This window comes from Enoplosus armatus, chromosome 4, assembly GCF_043641665.1.
Source record: "Enoplosus armatus isolate fEnoArm2 chromosome 4, fEnoArm2.hap1, whole genome shotgun sequence".
NCBI classification, from domain to species: domain Eukaryota; kingdom Metazoa; phylum Chordata; class Actinopteri; order Centrarchiformes; family Enoplosidae; genus Enoplosus; species Enoplosus armatus.
The window spans coordinates 8,711,288-8,731,004 of record NC_092183.1 but is presented as its reverse complement, the minus strand read 5'-3'; the positions used below and the strand labels follow the sequence as shown (position 1 = coordinate 8,731,004).

The 19,717-nt window shown below is 42.4% G+C and overlaps 2 protein-coding genes across 2 annotated transcripts; both read left to right on the top strand.

Moving 5' to 3' along the window:
- Positions 1–163: 163 nt before the first annotated feature.
- Positions 164–5,331, top strand: LOC139284787 (izumo sperm-egg fusion protein 1). Its single transcript, XM_070905176.1, has 10 exons — positions 164–365; positions 630–704; positions 913–996; positions 1,114–1,134; positions 1,244–1,333; positions 1,577–1,704; positions 1,930–2,080; positions 2,756–2,924; positions 3,348–3,423; positions 5,257–5,331. The coding sequence occupies exons 1-10, from the start codon at positions 164–166 to the stop codon at positions 5,329–5,331; spliced, it is 1,071 nt and encodes a 356-aa protein (XP_070761277.1).
- A 2,215-nt stretch (positions 5,332–7,546) lies between these two features.
- Positions 7,547–18,869, top strand: LOC139284111 (alpha-2B adrenergic receptor-like). Its single transcript, XM_070904286.1, has 6 exons — positions 7,547–8,139; positions 8,259–8,380; positions 8,556–8,775; positions 9,370–9,576; positions 17,275–18,036; positions 18,361–18,869. The coding sequence occupies exons 1-6, from the start codon at positions 7,752–7,754 to the stop codon at positions 18,867–18,869; spliced, it is 2,208 nt and encodes a 735-aa protein (XP_070760387.1). The 5' UTR covers positions 7,547–7,751.
- Positions 18,870–19,717: the final 848 nt, after the last annotated feature.

The window sequence follows — 19,717 nt, the reverse complement described above, 5'->3', positions numbered from 1 at the left end:
CAGCAGCTGTAGGAGTGGTGATAATGGTTGCAGTAACAGTAACAGTGGTGTTTGTAGCTGTTTATATTTGACAACTCTGTTTCAGAATCTGCACTGCCTGAAAAATTACAGGAGCCAAAGGGACTCATCCTGCTGTATAGGAAGATCAGGGCGCAAAGGGGAGATGCTGCTGATGTTGGTGTCCCTGCTGTGTTGTGTCCCTGCAGCCAAGGCCTGTCTGCAGTGTGACCGCAGGGTCAGGCTCCTACATGAGGACTTTGTCTTGTCTGCTCCCACTGTAAATGACCAGATTGAAATGAAAAAGATTTGTGACCATGCCTATGTGACCTACAGAGAGACCAGCCGGGAACGAGAGGGAGTCATTGGTGAGATCAAGACCTGGCTTAGCATGACATGTATGGGGAATACTGATAATTCACATAAAGCAACTGACATCTCATATCTTGTCTCTTATTTTCATTACATTTTTCAAAAATATTGTCCGGCCATTAAGATTTTTTTATGATCTGTCAATTGAAGCTTTTACAACTATGGCCCCCATTTTGTTATGGATAAAACTATGCGTGGGATGCCTAACCTGTAAAATATTAAAGTCAGTAAAAAATTATTGTCTGTTTCCCATTGCCCAGATCCCACCACTCTGTACAGAGCCAGAACTGAGTACCAGAGTGAATTCGACCGCTTCTTGAAAACCCAGCACACTGGTGAGAAACAAAGAAAATCATTTATCATGACTATTCATTCCAGATGGATACACAGAAGTTGGAAACTTGGAAACAAATTGTAGCAAAACATTAAGGTCATTGTAATTGTTCTCTTGTATCATCACTGAATGTATTTACATATGACACTTTAATCATAACAAACTCAATGTCCACCAGATCTTAAGACAAAGACTGCTCTTTATTCAAGGATCTGTAACATTTGAAGCCATTCAGATCATGGAGAAGGGCAGGAAGATCTTAGAGAAACACTTGGACACATTCATCCGTGATGGTAATTGGCGTGAATAACAGCGAGTGCTCTGCACAGTATGGGGCAGGGCACTTTGTGTATGTCGTTACTGCGTACGAGATGCATTACTTTCAGATCATTTGTTTGTCTCTCCTTCAGGATTGTGCCCCAACAAGTGTGGTAAGTTTGTTTTGTTTGATCTTTCCCTTCGTATCTGTGTATATCTCAGTGTGTACTTACTATATATTCAGTGTATGTTTACAGAACGTGTGTGTGGTATGGTTTTCAGGGCTTTTGAAACAAAGAGTAATGGATTGTTTCTCTTGCCGCTACAAGATATACATCTGTCCCTCTCCCTCTGGCCAGCAGGATTGTGGTGGTATATTTTTATTTGTTTGTTTGTGTGTACATGTTGTTGGTGAGTGAATGGATGAGGGCTAGTCGTACGCATGTACCAGAGAACATGGACACACGCTGTCACGAGTGTGTAAATGTGTTCCTAAGCGAGGCGCTGCTGCTGCGGGTCCATGTGCAGGGCTAATGAAAAAGATTATTCAAGTAATCCTGATGCAAATGAATGAAGCATCTTTTTTTTTCCTCTCCCCTCCCACCCTTTCTCCAGAGTACCCAGTGCAGGCTGAGGAGGGAGGCCAGGCAGTGTTGAATTGTTTCCTTCCATGGCATCGTCTTCTGCTGGGAAGACCAGAGTACCACTACTCCTGGGCCCCTGGTGTGCCAGGAACTAAAAAGGTCTCTCTGCCATTACTGGCTCTTTCTCAAGCGACAACACAAACAGAAGCATAAGTAGTAATGGTTTTAAAGTAGAAACTTCCCATTTCTTAACCACTACTTCCTGATTCACTTGTATTACATTTTGTCCCTTATTTAGCTGTAAAGTTTCATCATGAATACGTAGATTTACTGTCTTTTACACCCACTTACATACAACTGTCACTTCCTAATTTGTGTGTGCAGCTGAATGAGGGTGACTTCAAAGCCTTGGTAGTGACAGACGACTCGTCTGTGGTCTTAAATCAGCTGCATGCGGATGAACAAGGAACATATCGCTGCTCTCTGCAGGGCCGAAATGGAGCCATCTTCTATCGAGTCACTTTCCTACTCGCTGGTAGAGTACAGCTCTTAGAGACGTCATCATAATTTAGCACTTTTGAACAGTTGCCACATAAGAGAACAAACACTCCAATAAACATTTGTCAACTCTGAATAATTGACACGGAGTAAAACTATTTATAATCTGTAAAACTGTTAGCTGCTGTAAAACTGTAAGACATAAATGTTTTGGTATTTAGTACTCTAGTGCTCCTAAATAAATAAAAATAAAAATTAATTCACTACATGTTCAAAGTAAATTGAAAATTTATAGTGCCGTATTGTTCGTTATTGTGTATGTGTGTATCTGTGTTTGTGGTTTGTATCTGTGGGGTGAATGCAGGGCGTGTCAACGTCTTTAAGAGGGTGGGTGGTTTTTCACTCTTCCTTTGTTGCTGTGTGGGCTTTCTTGTATTTTATTTAGTGTATTCTTCCATATATGTTCTTTATTGCTGTATGACTTTTAATAAAAATAAAATAAATAAACAAATTAAATCTACAACTATGAGCATCCCTGAGAGAAAACCTTTTACAAAATGGAGTCTTTGGCCTACTATGTGTCTGTTTAGAGGTTGTTGTCAGGCAAAATGAAAGGTGTAAAGTTCTGCCTCTGTATGTTCCTCTAAACAAATATTACTCTACAACTCTTATTAATGCATCTCTGTGTTATTTTCATCCTCCTTCTTCACAGTCGCCCCTTTGCCAGACCAAACGCACCAACCTGTCGTCACTCTGCCCCTGCTGCCTCATGAAGACAACTACTCACCTTTTCAACCTGCTGAGGGCCTGCTGGTGTCAGTCATCGCCATGGTTACTGCTCTGAGTCTGGCAGCAAGCGTGGGCCTCACAGTTGTCCTGGGGTGAGAGACAGTAAGTGGGTGGAGGGGACAAAAAGAGAGCAAGAGAGGTTAGCAGGAAGGGTGGAGGTGAAAGAGGTGACATGGAACAGGCAGAGAGCATGACAAACTAAATGATGCAAGATAAAGGAAGTGGTCGTATAGTCAGAGTTTGACGATTTAATCATAATTTATGAGGTTTATGGTTTATATGAAGCTACAATAGATTTATAAATAGGTTCATTGTTTACAACTGAACCCATTACGCCATAAACTTTTATCTCTAACAGTATCGTCACTTCTTCCAGGAAGTGATGTCAGTTAGTTAAGCACAAAAATCAACAGGTGTTAAAATATAAAGGGCACACAATGGGCAGGTTTTTCTGTTATTTGTTTGTGTTCAGTTGTGACTTAAATGTAGGATTACTGTGTTTGTGATCTTGGTAGACTGATGATAAATCAGAGGAGACCTGTGGAGGAACCGAGAAGAAAGAGGAAGGAGGAAAAAGCCTCACAAAACACCGTGTGAAGAAGATAAAGTAAACACACGTTAATGACAGGGAGGGTTTACTCACTTCAGGTTGGACATTTCTCTCAGTAGCTAAATAAAATTCCCAGCACAAAGTGCTAAGTCATGATATGGAAGTGAGAAAACGTGCTAGCCACATGCAAATGTGACTATGTATGCAGGGTGTCTATATGTTTTTGATAAATATATTGCTTATCTTAAACATTGAAAAATACCTCATGGATTGACTATTTAAGTCATGGTGAATCAAACACAGAGATCTCACTCATAAAACATAAAGTTTGTGGTGTAATAAAACCAGAGCGTACCACACACACCCACTTAAACACACACACACACAAAATCCCCCAGAAACCACACAACTTTCCGTAACATTAAGCACCAGAACACATCAATGATCTGACCCCAGCAGGGACACGTTCCCCCTGAATGGAGTGATGGCGTTGTCACGTGGGCGTTTATGAGAGGAATCAGGGATGAGGTAAATCTCCCGGATTACAGTGTTTTTCAGAGATTAATAACCCCAGCCATTCAATTAATCCTGGATAATCCCCCGTGGGAGGAGGGGGGAGACGTGGAGGGGTAAAAGCTAGCAGCAGATGTTTTCATCAGGGTTTCTTGTAATGTTTATTTACCCATATATTCATTCAGAGAGACTGAGGAAGGGCAAACTTTTTGTGTTTGTTCTTCTCAGTCTGAAGTCACCGTTTTCTTGCCACACCATCACCAGACTTTTTAATTCTTTGTTTCCGTCTGTCTACAGCTTGCTGTCTGTACATTTTGATGACAGGCTGCTTCTGATTCAGAAAATTCACCTCTATTCTCACAAGTTCTGTCATGATCTCCACCGCCTCCTCATCATCAATTCTACAAGTCACGTGTCATATTTCTTGTTCTTGTCAGCGCGTATCTCGCTGTCGATGTCAAATTTCCTTTGAAATCACAGGAAAGACTCATCATCAACAACAAATTCACACCAATCTCTCAGCATTGTGTCAGGCCAGATGTATTCTCGGTTGATTCCAGCCATGACGCTCTGATACATAGGAGAGATAATGAAACATTTGAACCAAATGAAAATGAAAGCGAGTAATTGATTATGTATGAGTCACCACACCCAGGAATTAAGTAACCAAATCACCTGTGAAATCATTCATCATTGCTCAGGTTTTTCAGGGTAATTTCTGACAAAGGTTGCAATGATACAGTATGAGTGGCGTGTGTGTGTGTGTGTGTGTGTGTGTGTGTGTGTGTGTGGAGATGGTGAGGCCTGCATGGATGGTGACAGGATGCATGTGCGGTGCTATTTCCTGTCAGGCTGAAGAGATGGGGGCGAGTGCTGAAAAAGAAAACATACTTTTAAGACACCCACCATACAGAGACACTCAACGTCACAATCTTCCAGCTCAACAGACCTCATCACTTCACTGTGGGTTTGTATGTGTGTGTTCAACCCTAAAAGTGCAGGTTGGGGCTACACTAAATGCATGCTCAGCGGCTCTACTGACAGCCATGATGAACTCTGTGTGTGTGTGTGTGTGTGTGTGTGTACTGCTGTAGATTGAAATTGCAGCCTCAGCAGGGAGAGAGCATGACAAAGTGGGAGTGCTGCTGAGGGACCAGCAGGCAGCGGTGAGGGAGGGGGGAGAAGGGAAGTGGGAACATGAAGAAAGTGGAGTCAGAGGTTTGAGTGGGAGACGTTTGTGGGAAGGCAGAGTGATTTGAATGTGGGTGATGAGGAAATGAAGACAGAGACGTCAGATTACACTTTGTGATTTAAACTATCCCACACAGACACAGCACAGTATATTTTCCTGTGTGTAATAGGGCAAAGAGTGTCCTGTATCCAAGGGTGGAAAGACGTCTACAATGTCCTACTCAATTAGAACTACTGGTGTTTGACTTAAATATTACTCATATAGAATTGAGACAACTTGTACTGAAAACTGCTCACATAAAAACACAAGACTACTCTTGAGATGTACTTAAAGCTCCTGAAACTTGGTTTCAAGTCTAAGTTCTTCCTCTGTAATTCAATATTCACAACTAAATAAGCTACAATCATAGTTAAAATTCATTAAAAAAAAAACATTAGTTATTGTTTATTAAGAGTATAACACTCAAATCATCAAGAATGTGTGGTTTGATCACATTTGATTGATGGTGGACAACACTGTCACCCACAACTGTCACATTTTGATCCAGATATTGCAAAATCCTGATTGGAGCATGGAAGTTTACCTTTTCCCAACCGAGCCCACCCTACTTAAAACCAGTGAGAAGATGACAGACAATAACACAAACACAGAAATCAGTCATGTATAAAATAACAAAAACCTTTAACTTCAAAAAAAAAAAAAAGAAAGTTTAAGGTTCATGTAGGACCCCAGCACTCAAGAAACTGGAAAAAATGGTTTTCAGGGCCTTTAAGGTCACAAAGAAACACAAAGACACCCTGCCAACCGTTACTGATTAATTATTGCCTTACAAAGTTCTTTCTAATGTTAATATTTAACAATATTAATTGGAAAACTAATGGTCTTTTGAGTTTAATAGTGAGTGATGACCAACTTGTCCGTCTCCTTCCGAGGAAAGAAGATCACTGCAAACTTCAATGGAATATCCTCCTGTTTCCTGAACTGAGGGCACAAGACTTCCCTCTAATTTCTGGCTTTTCCTGTTGAGCACAAAACTTTATCAGTAGTCTGCTTATATATATTATGTAATATTATATATTTAGCTTATTGTCATGATCTCCATCACCTCCTCGTCATCAACTCTGTCACATGTCAAATTTCCTACGAAAGGACAGTAAAGAGTCATCATCATCAGCAACAACAACAACAACATCAAATTCACACCCATCTCTCAGCTTTGTGTCAGGCCAGATGTATTCTCAGTTGATTCTTTGCCACATGATGGTCTGATTTGCCAACATAGGAAAGATAATGAAACATTTGAACCAAATGAAAATGAAAGCGAGTGATTATGTATGTGTCACTGCATCCAGGAGTTAAATAACCAAGTCACCTCTGGAATCATCATTACTCTGGTTTGCTAGGGGAATTTCTGACAAAGGTTAAAATGATAACAATCCACGAAAAGACCAAAACTAACAATAAATTGATCCCATATTGTCTGATAGTATTTGTGTGTTTGTAAGATTGATGTCTTCAGTGGACTAAAATAATGCATTGTTGGTTTTGGTCTTTCCATTGGATTTGTTGACAATAACAGAAGTATAGAATATCACCAGCCTTATCCTTTGTGTGTAAAAAAAATGTAAAATGTGCTCAAAGTGCAGGTTTATGAAAGAGTTTTTCAGTTTCAGTTATGGGACTATTTTTAATAAGTTACTTTCTACTTTACCCGTGTGCAAAATGAAATATATGTATGTGGTAAAACCGTGTAATCCATAACTGGCACAGGCCTGACTGTTCCTACATGAGCACAAACAATATCTGTATCTCTGCACTTTTGATATAGCCAGTGCACTGTGCAACTGTTCTCTGCAACCGTGAGGCTGAGATGTGTTGTTATTTTTGCAGTGGCTATAATATCATAGAGAAGAAAGATACAGATGCTCTAGATTTCCCAGCAGAGCAGAATCAAAGCAAGTCTGTTCTGGCTTTTTATCTGTGCAACATTTTAGTTTTCCCCATGGTAAACATGTGGAAAACAAAGGGAAAGCACAGCGGGACAGTGTTAGGCCTACTTTAATCTGTGATCTGCATGGGGCTAGAAAACAGGCAGTTCTGCAGTGGCCTAGAGAAGCTCAGGATTAATCTAACCCAAATAACAAAAACTCAGCCTTCACCCTTTCCTCTGAAGGCGGTCGTTTCGAGACAGGTTGGGAGGGTTGGGTTTTAACTCTCAGCATAACGTCATTCAACACAAAAACACGGGATAACCCCAAACGACCACGTGCGCGGTAGGAAAATCAGGTTTGACGTCAGTGTCCATATGAGGAGTGTCGGGCAGGCCATATATGGTCGTTCCGCCTTTGACGGTGTTCCTTCTGTGGAAAACAAGGAGGGGTCGCGATGACCCCGCCCCTCCCACAGCTGTTATCAATGAACAAGTGAAACTCTGCAGCTAAAGCTGATTTTAACAGACCTGACGGAGGAGTCAACAAGTTCGCTCGTGATACATCTACAGCAGATTTTAAAATCACTTTCTTTAATTTTAAAAGTACTTTATCAATCATTCATCAGCGCATTAAAATTCTTACAGAAAAACACTTAGACCGGATTTATTATTTTTAGTTGTGAGGAACAAATTGATTATTATATTTATATTATTTTAAATACACTTTTTCAGTCATGACTTCAGGTAGCGAGCCTTTGGAAATAACTGGCCATGAGCTGGTTCACATACTCAGGACCCCCCGGGACCAGTACACCTCTGCTGGGTGTGTGGTGCTGGACTGCAGACCTTTCCTTGATTTTTCTTTTACGCATATCTGCGAGTCCCGAAACGTCAACTGGAACTCGATGCTGCGTCGTAGATCCAAGAGCTCGGTGGTGGCTCTGGAGTGGCTCATCCCGGACAAGGCGCTCCTAGGCCGGCTGCGGCGCGGGGAGTTCTCCCCGCTGGTGGTGGTGGATGAGAGCAGCCGCTCCGTGGCCGAGCTGAAGGCAGAGAGCGTGGCCCAGATGTTGCTCACCGCCCTCCAAAACGAAGTTCAGACGCAGATCTGCTTTCTACAAGGTAATAAGACTTTTCCCTCCTTTTCACGTTACCACATCATTATTATTATTTCACACATTTTTTAGGAGGACTTCAGTGAAAACTTGGGGCTTAGCTAATACTATGTGACCTCCATTTAGGTGGATTTGAGGGATTTTCAGAGGCCTATCCAGAGCTGTGTTACAGCTCTGCCAGCAGTCACCTCTCTGCAGTGGAACCAGAGCCAACAGTGACTGGTCGGAGGACACCAGCATATGATCGGGTAAGATCAAATGTACCTTTATAAGAGCTAATAGACAATACATAATGTAATAGAATGTGAAAATCAAAGGTTTTGCATCAAAAAGCGGTGATGGAAAAATATGTAACATAAAAAAGATCAAACTGCAAAGTGAATATTCATGTTTTAAACATGGTCTTGATTTTGTAAATTGCAGGATGGTCCAGTGGAGCTGTTGCCCTTCCTGTTTTTGGGCAGTGCCATCCACTCCTCCCGCAGAGAGACCCTGGCAGCTGCGGGCATCACAGCTGTGCTCAACGTTTCCTCCTCATGCCCTAACTTCTATGAGGGGGAGTTTCAGTACCTGCGCCTTAATGTGGAGGACAACCTGGCTGCTGACATCAGAGCCTGTTTCTCCACAGCAATCGCATTCATCGGTAAGTTTCTCCTCTCAACATCTATAGCTCCCACCCTGTGTTCAGTGTAACCTTAAGAAGACAGTTCAGTCATTATTTGCTCACTGTAAAGTAACTAAGTTAGTAAACACACAGTTAATTAATCTCGTCTTAGTTAAGCAAGCCCTCTTTTTTACACTCTTGATGAAACAAAATATCCAAAGAATTTCTCTTAAGCAGCTTCTACACCATAATCCATTTTATAGCCTAGACTTATGGACCAACAGTGTAATCGTCTGATTACAGCACAACTGGATTATGCTGCACAGGCTGCAGAAAACAAATGTATTAACATTTAATGTTTTTCTTTTGCTTGTTTTGAGGCATTTACCTTGCAAAGTTAAGTTCAGGAGAAGACAGAGTTGGATTTATAAAAACAAACCTTGGTTGAATTTTCCATTAGCATGGTGAATAACGACAGCATTTTCATATATCTGGGTGGATTGATAGTCAAACATTTTAAAGCTTTCTGCTTGTAAAACATTTTCACTGATGTCAAATCAATGATGCGGAATGGAGCGCAATATGCTGATCTCTCTTCCTCTTTCTGTCTCCTCTGTCCCGCTCCGCCTACAGACTCAGTGAAGCAGAGTGGTGGTCGGGTGTTGGTGCATTGCCAGGCAGGTATCTCGCGCTCCGCCACCATCTGTCTGGCCTACCTCATGCACACGCAGCGCGTCAGGCTGGATGAGGCCTTTGATTTTGTGAAGCAGCGCCGTCAGGTCATCTCCCCCAACCTGGCCTTCATGGGACAGCTGCTGCAGTTTGAGACTGACGTTCTCTGTCAGGGATGAAGAGCAAGAGGAAGAAAACTTGCATGACTGTACTTTTAGATTAATTCTCCTGCCTCTTGTAGGCGTTGTGCTGGACTCAGAGCATTATCAATGTACTGTCTGTACTATTGAAACTACTTACATTTCAGAAGTGTATACTTTGTACATTCAGAGAAAAGCTATTTGTGCTGCTGGCATCACATGGCTGGTGGACCCGGAAAATGGGATCACAAATGGGATCCTGATACGACAAACAGCAGTTGGCAATATAAACTCTGTTATAACCGCATTATGAACAACTGTGATTCTGAGCCAGCAAGTTGGAGCAGCTATGAGGTAATTTCCCTGACATTTTATACTCCAGGGGAATCGTGCCTGCTTGTCTGGTTTTGTGTGTGTCATTTTGTTTGACTTATGTGCCTGATCTTTGGCAAGGGCTGTCTTATTTTCATACTGAAAGCCATTCCATCGCAGTTACGACCACTGTGACATGACATGTCTTTTTATGAGACAACACTGTGTTAACTAGTTAAGGCAATACTGGATGGATCTCAAGTTTTACTGTCTAATTTATAAAAAGTTCACTAACTACAGTTGGTGTCTAATCGTGAGTCTAATCTTTCTGTATCCTGAGACAGATTACACAAACTGGAAGAAGTTGTTTCTATGATGTAAATAGAATTTTTATTTTTATTTATTATTTGAACATTTGTTATGACAGTGTTACTGTCTGTCACTGCACTTTATACCTACAAGGTTTGGCTGATTCCTGCTGTTTTTTCCACTAAAATAAAAACATGCTGGAGAACTCACTGAGTCTTTACTCTGTATATTTCTTTATTCATACATACTGTGACACACATTTCACTATTTATATCCTTAAAGATATAGTCCAACACTGGCTCACCACTTAGCCTTGAGTGTGTTTTCACCACATTACAAATGTATAATTTCACACACTGACCTTGCTGCACTCGATACACTCTCCAATCAGAAGGTATTAAAACCGTGCATTGCTGAGTGTTTTGGAGGATTATCCACAGAGAATGGGTTTACTGTATGAAGTCCTTTTGACTGCAACAACCACTGACAAATAATTTCACATCCACTTACTCAAGTTGCAAGAAAAATTCGGACAGTTGTCACGAGAATTTTTTCTTTCACAATGGGAGTACATTTGCAAGAGAGCAGAAAGCCTTAAAGGGCATTTGTAGTCAGGAAGTTTGGAAAGTCCATATCACTGATCGAGTTATGTTTGTGAAATTTTGATCTGATGACAACTGAAGAACTATTCACATAGATTTTTAACCCCATAAACATGATGCTTCGGTGCTCTTGTTTGCTGCTTCCTAATTTTCCAAGATTCCACTTTAAATAACACGTTCAAACATGTCAATAACTTTATTTTATCATGGGTAAAGGTCTCCATGAGATTCCACAGTCATTCTATAGTTCCAACATTGAATTGTTATAAATAACGTCTATGGTATATGTAAGCAAAATGCAGTAAACTCTAAACTTGACCAAATTACAAAGAACTACCACTAATCGTGCATTAAAGACCAGCCGCCGCCACTACCTCATCCCCTGATGCTCATTATGCCACCCACACTCTTGTGTCAGCCGTAGCTAAAATAATCCACTTCCTCTTATTTGCAAGCATCCATTGTTCAACGTGTACGCAAGCATAACTGTTATGCTTGATTTCTTCCTTACATTAGCAGTTTTACAGACTGACGGCAAAAATGCACCTTGGAGGTTTGATTAAGACTGAGAGTTTGGTTCAACTGAAACACATAAAGATAACATTAGTTCTGGTTTGTGTTCATTTAGACTTCCACAGTCACATTCAGAAGTATAAGCTTAAAATCTAACACATTGTAATGGATATTTCTATCAAGGTTAGCCTTCCAGCAGCAAGTTGTAGCCCTTCATCTGTTAAGGTTAAGATTTGCTATATATATATATATATATATACATATATGCAAGCCTATTTTCTATTGGCCTCTTAATAGGTTAATTAATAAGGTCCATATAAATCATAAAAATGGGACAGGAAAAAAAATTATAAATAAATATTAGGTTGTTTTTAGTGCATATAGTTACTGTACAGAAAGTAACAAAGAACATTCACTCAAGTGCAATTTTGTAGTAGTATATCAATGTTATTCTACTTTATACTATTGTATAAATATTGTACTTTTTACTCCACTACATTAATGTGACAGCTATAGTTACCAGTTGCTTTTCAGATTAAGATTTTACATTAAAAAAAAAACATATGATAAATACAAAGCACCATTATTGATTAAACCAGTGTTTTCCAACCTTTTTGGCAACCTTTATGAAAAAACAGTCTCTAGTTGTTACTCTTTGTCACATTTCAGAAGTCTCTGAGTTGTTTGCAGTTCCACCAAAGACACATTTCTCCTTGAACCTTTGGATGGGAACCACTGGACTCAATTACCTAAATGTATATTAAGAAGTTATAATTCATGCATCAGAATTACCAATCATATATAATCACACATCAGCCAGTCTCTCTGCTGTGCAAGCACTTTTACTTTTAATACTTTAAGTATATTTTGCTCATAATACTTATTTTTACTTGTAAATAGTATTTTAAAATTGTTTTACAAGTATATTCACTTAAGAAAAGGGATCTGAGTACTTCTTCTACCACTACAGGTAGTTTCAAAAGAAAAATGCAATACAATAAGCATTGGATATTAGTTTGTAGTGAGACAGCGCTCTCTAGTGACAGCTTTTGAAATTACCAGAAATCAAGATGATCCAAAAGTATCCAGCAGATGACACCAGCAGACTGTGGTAGCCTTTGTATTAGCAACAAAGCCACGTGTGTGCGCACACGCACACACACACACACACACACACACACACACACACACACGCACTTCCTATCTGTACTGATGTTTGTCCATTAACACATTTAAATGACTTTTGGTGTCGTTTCACTCCACGTCGTTTCTGGAAGCAGACTGTTCCACCTCCCGTTTATTTAAATGCAGATCCGGCCCTACCCATTAAGTGATATAAGCAGTCACTTATAGCCCCCTGCTCTCTGGGGACCCCTAGAAAAGATTTTTTTAATGAACACGAGACAATAACTTAATAAGAATTGAGCTTCCTAAACAAAAACCGACAACATTTCGTGTCATTTTTGCCAACAAATAGTGACAAAACAATAAGCTCAGATAAGCTACAAAACAAGCACTCCCTTCTGTGGAAAAAAATCACATTAGATATGATAATTAATGAACAAGACAAGAACAAAAGTCAACACAAACTGGCATAAGTATCTTCACAAGCTATTCTACAACAGTTTACATCATATCTTTTGGTCGTGTCATATCGTTTCTACATTCAGACATGAAGACAGGTGAGATTCAGCCTCTTTCCACTGAAAACATTAAACTAAAATATGCATCAACCTTTAATGAGATGAAGAAGGTCCATCCATAGAGTCAGGGGGTAATAGAGTATTTACTGTAGTTTATTTAAAGAAAGTGTTTCTGCTAATAGGTCCCACTTTACATGCTTATTTGTACATTAAGTGTGCTTAAACTAATATTCACAATACACAAGTTGATTCAGTGCCATGTGAAGTGGCAACACGTTAGAATGAGGGGGGTCCCCCCAAACCAAATCCTGCTTAGGGCCCCCAAAAGTCTAGAGCCGGCCCTGTTTGAATGTCTCTCTCGTCTTGTTTGTTGTATTCAGTTCCTTCTCAGTCAGTCAGGCTCCTTAATGAAAACAGACTCAAACTGTTACTCACACTCTCTGTCCAGATTACACTAGTGTCAGGATCAATGATATTACATCAGGCTGTGGCAGTACCTCCCAGTGGCGTGTTTGTGTGTCCATGTACGTGTACTGTATGTACCAGAAGAAGAGTGTGAGAGATTAGGGATTTGTACAGCCGTCACACTTCCGTTAGATGTGGTGATTTACAGCGATTCACTATTCACTGAGGACTGTGTCACTCAAACAAGAAATCCCTGTCGGAGAAAACTGTTGAGAGATAACTTGAGCAATATGTGTGATATTGTTATCTGGAGAATTATGGTGACATAACACGCACACATGAACCGGCCTGCAGGCACACACACACACACACACACACACACAAGCAGCAGTTGTCATCATCCAACAAGTACCTTAACATAACTAAACCTAAACTTACCCCTTCACTGGCCAAAATGTCCTCTTTTTCCAAATCTGTCCTCACTCTCAATCACTAAAGATTCAACTGGTCCTCACAAAGGTAGAGCTACATGAGCACACACACACACAAAACAGGAGGCAAAATCAAGCCAATAATTCAAAAAAAGGTCTGAACTGAAAGCATCCAAAAGCCAGGTACTGTGCTATAATTGGTTTGGACCCAAACCATAACGTGCACAGACTCCCACCGCAGCACTGCATTATGCTGACCTGCAGTTATCTGGCACTTATTTGGGAAACAGTCTTAAAGGGATATTTCTCCTCACAAATCTTACTGCACCAAGAGACTTCAGGAATTGCTTTGAACAAAACGAGATTTTTCCAAAGCACATAACTTTTTTCCTCAAAGAGTGGGTGCCCTTTCCAGGACCAGGTGCATTTCCAGTCTGGATGTCGAGCAAGAATTACTGATCCACTGTACTCGATCCGTGACAGCAGAAATTCCTCCAGGCTTGTGTACTGTGTGTGTGTGTGTGTGTGTGTGTGTGTGTGTGTGTGTGTGTGTGTGTGTGTGTGTGTGTGCGTGTGTGCGCGCACAGGTTTGTATACCACATGCTCTTATACAACAAGCACTTCAGAAGTGATGTACTGTGCACTGAACGCTGTGTGCTGCTCAGTCTCTGTAACCTTGGCATCAGTGACACACCCCTCTCCCCCAGAATGCATTTTCAGCGTGTTACTAAGCACGGTTCATCCACGGAAACAGAGACACTTGATTGGAGTGCTCTCTCCCGCTAAAAGCTTTATTCTCTTTCCATTTATATTTAGAATGTGTAGCGTGGAGTGAAAAATGTACGACCATTATGGCTCCTGTTTCAGGTCACACAATCAGAGAGCAGGGCTCCCATTTGTAATTCCATGGGTGGCTAGCAGGGCTTCTCTCTCATTAAAGCAGCAATGTGTGGGGGACGCACTACAAAAACAAGTAAACAGGACCTCCTACCCACACACCATTCATAAGTTTGTGTGTGCGTGTGTAGGCTGATGAATGTGTGTGTGTGTGTGTGTGTGTGTGTGTGTGTGTGTGTTGTTTGTTTGTGTGAGTTTATATCAGAGGCCACCTACGTACTTTCAAACACCACGGGATAAACTCTGCTACTGTTTAATTTATGGCTCAGTAAAACAGCCAGCATGACGTAGGTTTCACTCCATAACTGCACAATCGGGGACACTTGATCTCAGGTAGACAACAAATCACGAGGCTCTGCCGTGGATGTCTGTGTTTCTTGGGGGAGGAAGTGTCGCAGGGCGCATAATGCAGAGGGATTTAAATCGAAGTCAAGTGATGATGTAAATGCATGAGCACAGAAGGCAAGTGCCTGATACCCCTGTCCTGCACCTCGCACAACGAGCAGAGGTGGAAGGCAACACGGTGCATTCACCCAGTCAGTTTTGAGGGAGAGGTAGCTTGTTTGAAAAAAGTCCCCCGAACAAACTGCACTCCTCTGCATTGAATGTATGCATGCACACTGTATGTATGTTGTAGTAGTTGTTGTGATGGGATGAGATTTGCTGTATTCTTGTAATCTGCCTGGACAATAAAGTTATACTCTATTCTATTCTATGGTTGTAATTAACAGTTTCTGCAGCAGAATAAGGTTTTACTTGCACAATGTGGCCACCAGCCATTTAATGCGTCAATAACTTAGCCCTGTGAATGGGATCACTTCTCACAATGAGGGCTTTCACTTTTATCCTACATCACAACTGAGAATGAGCCCTTCTTCCACATTAACATAAGATGACCATGATAAAACACTCACAGCATGATAAAAGACACAGAATCGTACTCCTGCGTCTAACATGTAGGTGTATTTTGGCTTGTACAACCTCAAACATTGGTCCTACCTAACCTCACCAAAAACCCGGGAGCAGCCTTGTGACCAGGTTAGGTGTCAGTGCCCTTGAGGAACTTACTCGACCTCCAGCTGCTGCAGTGGAAACGTTTATTGGCCCTAAATAACTGGAGTCCCTGGAGGTTACATGGTGTAAAGATCACACAGGCTTTTTAATTGTAAACACAGATCAGCCATATGTGCTGTGTCACATATTGCAGGGAATGATGATGATATTGATGATGATGATGATGATGATGATGATGACTGAGTGGCTTTAAAAAGTAGTCGAGTCCCTGGAATGAAACTAATGTTTTGGGATGGCATCAGCTCTCTTCTGCTCTCAGCTGGACACCTCGGCGTCAATTGACCGAAGCAGTGCCACCCAACAAGCCATTTGTAATATAACTGCGTCGGTTGAGCCGCTTGGGTATATATTTAATGTGAGGGAGAGAGGGGGGGGGACGAGGCAGGGAGGGGGGGCTGCTACAGGGATAAAGAAAGTAAGGATCCCATTACGCCCACAGCTCCACAATGACATCACCGGGTCTAAAAAGAAGCGCAAGAGGGAGATGGGAGGCACCCCACTTATTAGATTTCGCCGTAAGGTCGTGTTCACAAGTGAAGATGCTGCCGCGCCTCTGTGAGGAAGCCTGTGATGTGAGTGCGCCAGCGGAGCGGCTGAATCATGGCATCCCGGTGAACTTCTGAGGAGACGGAAGCGCCAAGAATCAGAGAAACAACTCCTGAGACGCACAGAGTGAAGCTGCTCCGCGGGGATCGTTTCACTACACAAGACACAGCGCGTTTTGACTGCATATCTGGCTCCATGCGCAGGGCTGCAGAGCTTGAGGTTAACTTTGAGCTGTCTTCAGTCAGGCTATCCCTCGCAGGGAAACAACAGTACTTTCTCGTTAGTAAACCACTGTGAACATTAACTTTATGTCACTTTCAGAAACCGTTCTGTGTCGGCTATTCAGATGAGACTTGTCAGTCATACGCGCGTCTCCAAACGAGGACGCACGGAGTGTCGAGATTATTTACTCTAATCCGACCTCAAATTCAATGTCGACTCGCTTGAGACGACCCCAAATTAGATTATTTTAAGACAAATCTCAAGAGAGTAATTAATCCACGGAGGGAAAAAATTATCAAACTCGGTGCGTTAAAGAAGTTTTAGTTCTTCCGGCTGCAGTGTAACTCTGCAAGGTTGATGGGCAGCAGTCAGCGTCACAAAAAATACTTTTGTTTTTGGGGAAAGAATCTGTTCTACAAAGTGGCGAGTCTTTTTAAATGAAAGGCACTGATCCGTGTCTTGACGCATTGCTCAGGACTGTTTTGTGTGCTTAAAATGGACTTGGAAGACCTGCCGTGGAGGATGCGAGGGAGCTAACGTTTGGAAACAACACAGAGAGAAAACGAGAGCAACTGAGGTAAATATTTTACAAATGATCATTTAGCTATTGTCACGTATGTTATTTAAACTGCAAACACAGAATTTCATTGTGCATAAACAATGTCTGATCTTATGACACGATTATCAAAACCCGTAACAGTGAAATACAATCTAAAAACAAATGTTATTCAGTGACCAAACGTATTTTTAATCTATAAAGACTCCTGGAAAGCTAATCCCAGCATGGCCTCGGTTCCGGACAGCGGCTGCTCCATGGAGCTGAGCGGCTGGAACAGCAGTGTGAGCAGCGCCGGAGCCTCCGTCCCCTGCAACCAGAGCATCCTGCAGCTCGCCCCTTACTCCCCCGAAGCCACGGCGGCCTTCGCCACCGCCATAACCTTGATGGTCGTCTTCACCATCGTGGGGAACATCATGGTCATCATCGCCGTCCTGACCAGCAGGTCCCTCCGAGGTCCGCAGAATCTGTTCTTAGTGTCACTGGCTGCTGCAGACATTTTAGTGGCCACACTCATCATCCCCTTCTCTCTGGCCAATGAGCTGCTTGGTTACTGGTACTTCAAGTCTCTGTGGTGTGAGATCTACCTGGCTCTGGATGTGCTGTTCTGCACCTCCTCCATTGTGCACCTGTGTGCCATCTCACTGGACCGCTACCTGTCCATTTCCAGGGTTACTTATGGGCGTCAGCGGACTCCCAAACGCATCAAAGCCGCTATTGTGGTGGTGTGGCTCATCTCTGCCATCATCTCCTTCCCCCCCCTGCTCTCACTGAACAAAAGCGAGGCAGGGGACCTGGGGAGTGAGAGAGGACCTCAGTGCCAGCTGAATGATGAGCGCTGGTACATCCTTTACTCCACCATCGGCTCCTTCTTTGCTCCATGCGTCATCATGATCCTGGTCTACATAAGAATCTACCAGATTGCCAAGCAGAGAACGCGTTGCCCGCCAGGAGAGCCCAGGAAGGATGGGGTCGGCTGTGCTACACCGAGTCAGCCTCCCAGACATGTACAAGCCAACGGGAAGGATGAAGAAGAAAGCACACCCCCTTCATCGAACAAAACCTCCAATGCCAGACCCCCCACCCTCGCCATCACCCCTTCTCCTTCCCCAGGAGAGTCTCAAACCTTACAGAATCCCCCCTCCAATAATCTCCTGCAACCTCCATCCCCTTCTCTAGCCATGACCCCTGTCACTGCCTCCCTTGATACCTCTCCCCATGGCCCCTCAACCCCCTCCTCTGTGCCTCAGTCTTCCCCTGCCAAGGCTAAAGAGAAGGGGAAGAAGGGCAAGCGGCAAGGAGGGAAAAAAGCTGACAATAACAATGGCGACAGCTCAAGCACAGAGAGCGATATGGAGCACAGCCATGGAGGAGGCCGAGGCAGCTCCAGCATGCCAGGGTCACCTGCAGGAGGGGGGATCCACTCCCCGGCCTCAGTCAAGCGCTACCGGGACATGATCGCCACTTCAAAGGGGGCTCGGCTGGTGCCAGGGAGGAAGTCAAAGACAGAGAACAACCCTGGGGCAGCGAGGCGTAAAGCGATGGTCAACAGAGAGAAACGTTTCACCTTCGTTCTGGCAGTGGTCATCGGTGTCTTTGTGGTGTGCTGGTTTCCGTTCTTTTTCTCCTACTCTCTACAGGCAGTGTGCCCAGAGACGTGCGCCATCCCTGATCCACTCTTTAAGTTTTTCTTCTGGATCGGTTACTGCAACTCCTCACTCAACCCAGTCATATACACCATCTTCAACAAAGACTTCAGAAAGGCCTTCAAAAAAATACTGTGCAGAAGCACCAAGGGTACTTTCTTCTAGCATACAAATCAACTGCAAAAGACATGGACACAAAAAATTACTATTTCTGAGGCACAGAGAAAAACTAATCATTTCCATTTTTCAGAACACTCAAAGGGCTGTTTTAAAAATATGTTGAACTGTGGAATTTCCAGCATAAAATTCAGAACTGAGAGCCACTCTTTTACAGCCACAGTGTGTGCAAACATTCAACTTGGACTGTGAAATCCCAGTTTGCAGCTGATAAACACTTAGAGTTTTATAGGGTGTGGGGTGAAAACAGGACATGGAATAGAGGCAGTGGGAGACACTGAACAGCTTAGCACTTCAGTATTGCTGATAAGATTTTGAATGCAAAGTTTTATCTCCAATTAAAACACTCTACAAAACTGACAGAAAGCAGAAACAGTTGAGAATTAACTCCTGAATAAGAATACAGATTGTTTGGTGTATAATATATAAGTTAAGGTTTTGTAGTTATTAAAGACTCCAAGACTGATGGGGAAAGAAAACAGGTAAAAAGAAGGAAAAGTGACCTTAGATTCCTGTGAGCCTAGGGCCCTTTATTCATCAATACAGAGCACATGGAGCACACAAGGTTAGTGGTGATTTCTTACGTCTGCAGTCTTAATTTGCCCAGCTGCAGGGCAAACATGTGTTCCTCGATTTTTATCTAAAAGCGCAACAACAAGAGAAGGTTTCTGACAATCTCAAAATGTGAAAGCACAGACAAGGAGGCCCTTTCAAGCTGAACTTGTGGACTTTTATGTGGAAAGCTTTTATGTCAGACACCTTGCTCTCGGCTTGGTCTGGGTCATAATGGACACTCAGGTTGTTTGTAATGACACTCTTGGCTTTCACCTTTCATG